At 42.3% G+C, this 9,176-nt stretch overlaps 1 protein-coding gene and 2 non-coding genes across 3 annotated transcripts; 2 read left to right on the top strand and 1 right to left on the bottom strand.

The window, feature by feature from the left end:
- Positions 1 to 477: 477 nt before the first annotated feature.
- Positions 478 to 1,137, top strand: LOC120840749. Its single transcript, XM_040211403.2, has one exon. The coding sequence runs from the start codon at positions 478 to 480 to the stop codon at positions 1,135 to 1,137; it is 660 nt and encodes a 219-aa protein (XP_040067337.2).
- A 7,420-nt stretch (positions 1,138 to 8,557) lies between these two features.
- Trnas-cga lies at positions 8,558 to 8,630 on the bottom strand. Its single transcript has one exon. It is a non-coding gene; the product is annotated as a tRNA-Ser (tRNA).
- A 112-nt stretch (positions 8,631 to 8,742) lies between these two features.
- On the top strand, positions 8,743 to 8,815 carry Trnas-gga. The gene has a single exon. It is a non-coding gene; the product is annotated as a tRNA-Ser (tRNA).
- Positions 8,816 to 9,176: the final 361 nt, after the last annotated feature.

Here is a 9,176-nt window from a genome sequence, read left to right as displayed (position 1 = left end):
GGTCGACCGTGACGTCGCCACCGCTAATATCAAGCGCTTCTGTCGACCAAGCTGAAGCTACAAAAGGCACCTCAGCGGAGCCTTTCCTTCACATTGGCAGCAGCGGCAGCATTGAACAGGCACGACCAAACTAGTCCCCTGTGTCTTTCAGGTTGGTGTTCTTTTATTCCCTAGTACCACGCTTTATGCCGCTGCTGCTGCTGCTGCTGCTGCCAAGGTGTAGCCATGAGTTCCAATGGTCAGTGTAAAACTTGTGAAAAACAATTCGTATCGTCCGATGCGAAAATTGCGTGCAGCGGCTGTGATGGTAGCTACCACACGGGAAAATGTTCTGGAATTTCTGACAAAACAATCAAAACGAAAAGCGAAGCGTATCGTTTAGCTTGGCGCTGCCCAGCCTGTCGTGGTTTAAAATCCTGTGCACAAGCTCGGGATCCTACACTGAGTGACGACTTGGAAACGCAAGATGTGCGGCAAATGCTAAGGGTGATCAATGAGAAACTTGACCAGCTCTTACCGCTCAGAGAAGTAGTTGAGGGCATTGAAGATTCAATGCAATTTTGGAGCGAGCAGTACGACGAACTGCGGGAACGAACAGAACAAAATGAAAAGGACATCAAAAACCTAAAACGCAGAATGGAAAAACTTGAGGCGCAGGACGTTGAAGTAAATCAGATGCAATGCGAAATCGATAACCTTGAATGGAGAAGCCGGCGCCTTAACCTCGAGTTTCACGGAATACAGGTAACCGAAAAGGAAAATTTGCTGAGCAAACTAAACGTACTTGCCACACAGCTCAAACTGCCACAGCTTTCTGATATGGACGTGGTGTCCATTCACCGTCTGCCTTCAAGGAAAGATAAAACGCCGGGCGTAATCTGCCGCTTTGCAAGACAGGCTGATAGCGATAGATGGTGGGAAAGCAGAAAGAAGTTACGTGATTCGAATGACACTCTGTTTCTACTTGAAAACTTGACAAGACGGTCCCGTTCTCTACTTTTCGAAACGAAAGCCTGGGCCAAAAGGAGCAATTATAAATACGCGTGGCACAGCAATGGCCGAGTGCTTGTGCGCAAGTCTGACGGAAGCCGCGCGGTGGTAATCTCTAATATTGCCGACCTAGATAAGCTTCGATAAGAATTGAGCAATCGGCTATCTATGGCAAGTACAGCCAGCGAATCATACTTACTTCCGAATTCTTTTGAAAGGCATCTAGGAAAACCGTTCTTGCGGTCGTTTAAATGTTTTCACTTGAATATACGCTCAATTAAAAATAAAGAATCCGATCTTTGTCTATTATTTGATAATTTTGGGCTGCAATTTGATGCAATATTGCTAACCGAGACATGGTCAACTGACGAAACAAATGTATTTCGTCTCCCATCGTATAATACCTTTTATTTAAATCGCCCTAGTAGCCGCGGCGGTGGAGTGTGCATTTTAGTCAAAAAAGAATATAACTGTCAAATATTGTTAGACTTTACTGTAAATACGAGTGAATGTGAATTTTTGTCAATTCAAATACAAAACACGGTAATTGCCGTTTGTTGCCGCCCTCCCAGTGGTACCGTAGCTACATTCTTGGATTGCTTTGAATCAATTTTTGACTTTATTGCACAAAATCGTTTGAATTTCATCTGCAGCGGGGATATGAATATTAATATGCTAAAAAGTGATTCAACGAGGTCTAAACTAGATATTTTACTAATGACGGATAATTTGCGGAATTTCATTATGCTACCCACAGGAGTGACTGAGCACTCTTCGTCTCTAATTGATCTGTTTTTAACAAATATAAGCTCGAACCAAGTAAAAGCAGGGGAGTTTGCCTGTGACCTAAGTGATCATCTACCAATATTTATCTGTACGAAGGGGCATGTAAAAAATAAAATATTGCAGTCGGCATACCCTTGTACAAAAAATAACAAAAACAAACCCGACCATCTTTTGTGATAAAATTGCACAAACAGCTTGGGAAATTGTACTGAACAGTGATGACGCAAATGATGCCTATGATAAATTTCTCAGAATTTTAAAACCGATATATGCAGAAAGTTTTCCTTATTTACGTATTAGGAAAAGCAGAAAGATTCGTAAGCCATGGGTTAACTCCGAGCTTTTTGCAAGTATTGATGAAAAAAACAAGCTCTACAGTCAATTTATTATAACTAAAGACCAAGAAATATTACGTAAGTTTAAAACTTGTCGCAATCGCCTAGATAAAGAACTGAAAAAGGCAAGACGCGATTACTTCGCAAATCAATTCATTTCCGCGGCAGGGTGCTCTGAACTAACGTCGAAAAGATTAAATGCCGTCTTAAAGCATAATGTTTCCCCCGACAAAGTCAACAAGATAATCACAGATGATGGTGAGTTATTTGGAAAAGCACTTGCAGATGCTTTTAACAAATATTTCGTGAATATTGTCAATAAAACCGTAACGAACTGTAACCTCGTGAACATTCCGTCCAACCCAAATTCTATTTTTCTTAACCCTGTAAATGAACAAGAAGTTATTACTACAATTATAAATTTAAGCAACAGCGAGGCTAAAGACGCTGATGGATTTCAGATAAAACCAATTAAGCACGCTGTTGAACTTCTTGCCCCTTACATAACGCATATATTTAACCTTTGCCTTAGTCAAGCTGTTTTTCCTCGGAGAATGCAAGTTGCCCATATAAATGTGTTGTATAAGAAAGGCGATAAAAATGACATGGGCAACTACCGTCCCGTGTCGATACTTCCAATTTTTTCAAAAGCGTTAGAAAGAATAATTTTAAACCGTTTTATTGACTTTGAGCAGAAGCATAACCTTTTAAATGAATCTCAATTTGGTTTCCGTAAAGGACTCTTTACAGAGTCCGCACTGCTCGCGTAGAAAGAACTAATCTTGACCGCACTCGAGGAAGGAAAATTGGTTCTTGGTATGTTTGTAGATTTAACTAAAGCATTTGATCATGTAAATCATACATTGCTTGTTCAAAAACTTCAACGTTATGGTTTCAGAGGGAAGGCTGCATCCTTAATCACCTCTTATCTTCTTCATCGTTTACAAACAGTCCGTATAGACGATCATTTCTCCGATCCACTTCCTGTTTCTTGCGGTGTACCACAGGGGAGTATTCTGGGTCCTTTTCTTTTTAATATGTATGTAAATGACATCGTCTCTGTTGGGTCAGATGTTAATATGATTATTTACGCTGATGATACCAGCATATTTATAACCGGAAATGTATATAATGAGATAGTCGATAAAGCAAATTCGACGTTACAAAAACTAGACAAATGGACGTGCCAAAATAGCTTAAAGATAAATATAAACAAAACTAAAGCCGTATTATTTCGTAGTAAAAATAAAAGTGCTATGTTAAATCGACCAATAATGCTAAATTCGACACCCATTGCAGTTGTTTCTAGTTTTAAAGCACTAGGGGTTGTTTTTCAAGACACTTTGTCGTGGGATACACATATTGATTAAATAGTTGCTAAGCTGTCCCAAATAGTCGGACTTGTTTATCGTAATCGGCACATTCTGCCACGAAATATTATGATTTTAATTTATAATGTTTTTTTTTCATCTAGGCTTAACTACTGCCACTTAGTCTGGGCATCCACAACTCAAGCAAATCTACATAAAATACATGTCTTACAAAAACGGTTCCTAAGAGTTGTTGAAAATATTCCGTCTTACTTTCGCACGCACGAGTTGTTCGTAAAATATAATGTATTGCCGATTCATAAAATGTACGATTATCGGCTCTCTAAAACTTTTAAACAAGAGGTAAAAACTAAAACATCGTTTTTAGCTAACTTACAAACCAATACTACCGCCTACACAACACGCCATGGTGAGCCTTGGAATGTTAGCACTTACAGAACAATCTACGGGCAAGATACGTTGAAAAACAAACTGCCAAGGTTACTAAATAGATTAGCTGCCGAAAATGTCGAGCTTTTAGATATTACGTTTAAAGCATTGCGTCGTTATTTCAGCCCTGAGTCGACTTTCCTTATGTAAAAGATGCTGTGTAATATTATTAAACGTGAAACTAGTTGTGCATGTAAGTAATCTTTTTTTTTTCTCTTGATAATGCTTTTCAAGATATCCTACAATTGCGTGGTTGTTACGTAATTTGAGTGTGAACATTGTTGCTTCTCTTTATTCTGTTTATCTTGCTTTTTCTGTTAATGCTGTAGTCTGTATGGTATGTTGATAATTTTCTTTTTAGTGCTGCAAATGCCAATGTGGGGGCCTGTGGCTTTGTCAAGCTGGTCTTGTGACCGCTTTTTCCACAAGCCTCCAGTATCATGTACTCTGTATTTGATGCAAATAAAAACCAACAATAACAACAACAACAAAGGGGGACGTGTGCGGCGTTTCCCAAGTGTTACGCTAACCTATTCTCTAAAAGTCCACCAGTGGATTTCCCCTTAATTTTGTTCCATCTTGTACACTTAAAATGCCCAATCTTTCATGGTCCTGCTGAAGTCGTTTTATTGATCTATCAAAATGGTAATATTATTTTGAGCATTCGCGTGGGAAAAGTAAAGCATTTTGAAGTTGGGATGCATTGCATGACCCCGCACTGTATGTAAATAAAAAAATTACCCTTATTAAATTTAGGTTTCCGAGGGAACGCATGCGTGTTGCCCACGTAGGCCCACTGTGATTCCCACAAGGGGGGCCTATATTGGCTGCCCACCTACTTTGGTCCTTCAAGGCAGCCCAGGTAAGTTGCCTTAAAACCGACCTTGAACCCATGTGGGCTGCCCACGTGGAACCTCTGTCGGCCCCACTTTTGGAGCCCAGTTTGTGCTACTTGGGAATGTTGTATATACCTTTCCAGCGGCAGTCTCGAACGAAGCGATTTACAGCGCGTGTCCCTGGTTTTGAGAGTGCACGTCAGTGTTGCCCGACTGCGCTGAGCTGTGGAGCTTCTCGTCAGTGGGCTGTGGCAGCCTGCGTAGGCGCAATTCCGGACGCTAATGGGGCTGAATTGCCGCGTTTCTTTTTTATCTTGTGTTTTGTGGCGAACATAACTTATAGAGGTCTTTAAGAAAGCAGTGCTCTATTTTTAGGAACAAAAACAAAGAAATGAAAGCTGTTTTGGTGAGTCCGTGCGCGACAACAAATGCAACTGGAATGTTTGTTTCATTTTATGTTCGTTGTTTTACGGCACCGTACACACAGCCGTGTCAATCTATAAAGGTCAAAATATTTGACCACACAGGATATCCGCACTGCTTGGATATTCTCGGCCCACAACATAAAATTCAATGAGTCTCATCAATCGAGCAAAAAATATGTTGTACGTACCCCACGGTGCCGCGTTATCCGAACAGGATTTGAGAAAGGTCTCAAATAACACAGCATATCCAATATACAGTGTCGACGATAGTCACTTCACGACGACCGGACGGAATCCGGCGTGTTTTCGGGAACATGTGGAAGGGAGCCCCCTTTTTTTGAACAGCTTCATAGCAAATGAACGAACGTGCTTATTCCGTCGCCACACCCCGGATTCGACCCTATCAGCTAGTTTTTGCGAAGACCCGGAACACAGCCTGGAAGGCTTTTTGGAGATTATCTCGACGGAAATAATCCTCCAAGCACGTCGACCTGCCTGCGTCGCGGGCTGCTTGACGTTCGCTCTCTTGGTTCGTTTCCTGCGAAGGCCGAGCGGGCCACGAGCCCTGGTATTCCCTGGTTCTCACAGTGAAAGATAACATACAAAGGGTAAGCATCCTAAACAGGCGAATAAAGCAAAAACTTCCAAGAAAAGCCGCCAAACTCCGAATGCAAAATGCAGGTGGGGAGTCACGCTTACCGGGCTTAAACAGCTCAGGCGGGTTCTGGCTGATAGGGGTCGCTCGATTCGCAAAATGGCGGCGGCCAGAGCGCTCTTTTTGCAAAGGTCTATAGCGCGCGCGTTGAAGTCCATGTGGTGCGACCACTTTTCCCCATCCTTCTTGCTTCCCCTTCCATTCTGTGTCCTCTCCCTCTCGTGATAAGACGCTATAAGGTAACGGGAGTGCGGCCGCTCCTCGTTTGGTCTCACTCATGGGAGATGGTAGTGCGGAGGACAAATTACGGCTCATAGATGATTAGATATACGCTGCCTAAATTGCTCAACCAGTTTGATGCTAGTGAGTTGGATTTGATTAGGATGCCATTTAAGCAACTTAAAGAATATTTTGTAAACCTAGATAGGTAAAAAACCAGTGATCTGGTGGTTTGTTTAATATTTCCAGGATTATTTATTCTTTGATTTGTGTGCTGTGTGCATAGAATATCCACCCGTTTTGTACTTTCGCATGAAGTAGCATTTTTTCCTGAACCTCTGCTGCTGTGCTTATGTAGGGGGTCGAGGGCCTTGTCAAGCTGTATTTCACAGCTTTTTCCTCGACATCCACCACTTAGGTGGAAATAAACCAATTATTGATAAGGATATTCTATCGTACTCCTGCGTCTGCTGTCGTCAATGCTGTTCCCCGCAGCGGCGAACACTACACGTGGAATACCGGGTATTGCTATCGGAGGCATAAGAACGGTCTACCAAAAACCCTCTATTGTAACCGTGTTCATATAATTAGTTTCGCTGAGACTTCCAGAAACGGCATGCGTGCACACCAATGTTACGAATATAATTATTTTAGCAGATAATCATTTAACGACGACAAATCTTTATTTGGGACATTCTTGAGAATCAGATAACATATTACTTTAATCCTCTTCCAAATAATCAGATAACGTATTAAATTAATCTTCTTCCAAATATACAGATAACATATTACTTTAATCTTCTTCCAAATAATCAGATAACATATTACTTTAATCTTCTTTCAAATAATCAGATAACATATTACTTTAATCTTCTTCCAAATAATCAGATAACATATTACTTTAATCTTCTTCCAAATATCACGACAGCAACAAAATTATGTTACCATAGTGTGCATCTATTAGTTGGATTCATCTTCGCTGACGTACTGCATTTGAACGCGGTCGCGAACTCTTCGTGATTTTGCAGTGGCACGTTCACCCTGAAATAAGAATAAGTTATAAAGCATCAAAGGATAACTGCGCAGGCGTTCGCGTATTCTCGCGTTTTGTTTCACTCAAAGTTTATCCAGGAGACAGAAGAAGCGGCAAATGCTTTAAGCCGTTTTCCGCTGTTGAAGCGGATACCACGAGGTTAGAGGTGCGAAATTATGGATGATGATCCCATCCTCCGCGGTTTCGCAGAGCGAACCTTCAACCTGTTGCACGACTGGTAAGTTTACCGCACACCCGTGCCTCCCTCGAGCTTGAAGTCCCCCTAAAACTCACTGATTTAGCGGCTGTAGACGATGTTCAACAGGTTTTCAAGTGGAACCATTAATTTATTTTCTCTCCTCAGAAAGTTTATAAATAATTTTAGTTCGTTATTCAACTTATCGTGACAATTTTTTCTTATATTGTTTCCCCCTGGCTTTGTAACTTATCTGCATCGCCCGAATTAAGGAAACGTTAATTTTTTTGTTTTAAAGTCAATTCGAATTAATGCTAAGCACCCTATTTTTCTTTGCATAAGAGTATTTGACTGACTTAAAATTATTATGCAGGAACGTTTTTTTTCTTAAAAACCTAAATGCGTGCTACGGAAAATATAAATATGATTGGATGTACGGCATGTTTTTAATGCGGAAGCATTAACTGTCCCATGAAGCCACGACAAACGGCAGCTATATTCCCCTCTCCTAACGGAGCGAAGTGAAGCCGCGATCTGAGGCCTCCCAGCTTTGAAGCCGCGCAAAAAGCCACACAAAACGGCAGCTAAATTCACCTCTGCAAAAAGGAGCGAAGCGAAGCCGGGATCTGACGGATAGGCTCCCATTGGCTGGCGCGAGTCATAGTTTCAAGGAACGAGGCTCCCATTGGCCGGCGCGCGTCAGTTTCAAGGAGCGCCACCCCATGTCTCTGCGGGCCGGCGCCGCAGCGCGCCGGTAGAAAGAAAGCGGCTGGCTGCTGCTGGCTGCGGCGGAGCCTCCCAGAGCCCACTTGGGCAGACCCCGGAGAGGCTGCACGGTCGATGTCAGCGCGGAGCGGCCATTTAACGAGAGCGCGCGCAGGAACGACATCCATGCTTTCGCATTCAGAACTCATAAGACGAGCTTAGATGCACCTCCAGCCTTCTTTCTTCTTGATTTTAATTCTGGTGTTGTTCTTCTCGCCCAACATATGTGTCTTCCTAGCTGTCTTCAGTCCTTAACTTTGAATCATTCCTTCAACAACTTGAGACTCTCAGCTAAACTGTCGGAATAAATATACACGTGTTTTTTTCGAAGCTGTTTTTTATTTGCGTTCAATAGTTTTTCGGCCATGATTTATTCCCTTTGTATATACAAAATATGAAGATAAATAAATCATAATTATAATGCAATTAAATGCAAAGGAGCAAACGAGCTGGACAAGAATGGCGAAAATAATCCCCGGAGAAGGGAACAAGAGGGACAGAGGAAAAACACAAATCTCCAGATACAGATAGGTGACCGGTGCGCGACAGAAAAAATCCGCCTGGTCCGGGTATCGAATTCGGGACCTCTCCATTTCGAGTGGAGCACTCTACCAACTGAGCTAACCAGGGGTTAGGCGTCATTAGAGCAAACAGGTTTTATCAGCTGCCACCAGTCTAACACAAACAAGGGTGAAGGGCTGGTGGCAGCTGATAAAACGTATTGGCTCTACTGACGTCTAACTCCTGGTTAGCTCAGTTGGTCGAGCGCTCCACTGGAAATGGAGAGGTCCCGGGTTCGATACCCGGATCAGGCGAATTGTTTTCGGCCGCGCACCGGTCACCTAGCTGTGTTTGGAGATTTGTGTCTGTACTTTATCCCTCTTGTTCCCCTTCTCCAGAGATTATTTTCGTAAGAAACCATGCTGCTAAAAAGGAGTAAGTCTTGAAAATGCGCCGAAAGGCTCTCTTTTGGCGAGCCGGGTGGAATTCGGGGGTTTCTTTTCTTTTTTGATGTAAAAAAGAAACCGCTGAACTACGTCGTCTTGTCTTTCAGTGGTTTTTATGTTGTATAAATGCATGTGAATGCAATATATTCAATCACAGGTGCCCTGCAAGCCTATACCGCCGCGTGGAATGCGATACAAGTTTGTTCATGTGGGCTAAACAACGTTCATG

The sequence above is a fragment of the Ixodes scapularis genome, unplaced genomic scaffold (assembly GCF_016920785.2).
Source record: "Ixodes scapularis isolate PalLabHiFi unplaced genomic scaffold, ASM1692078v2 PGA_scaffold13__105_contigs__length_92229423, whole genome shotgun sequence".
In the NCBI taxonomy this organism is placed as follows: domain Eukaryota; kingdom Metazoa; phylum Arthropoda; class Arachnida; order Ixodida; family Ixodidae; genus Ixodes; species Ixodes scapularis.
This window is presented reverse-complemented; position numbering and strand designations above follow the sequence as displayed.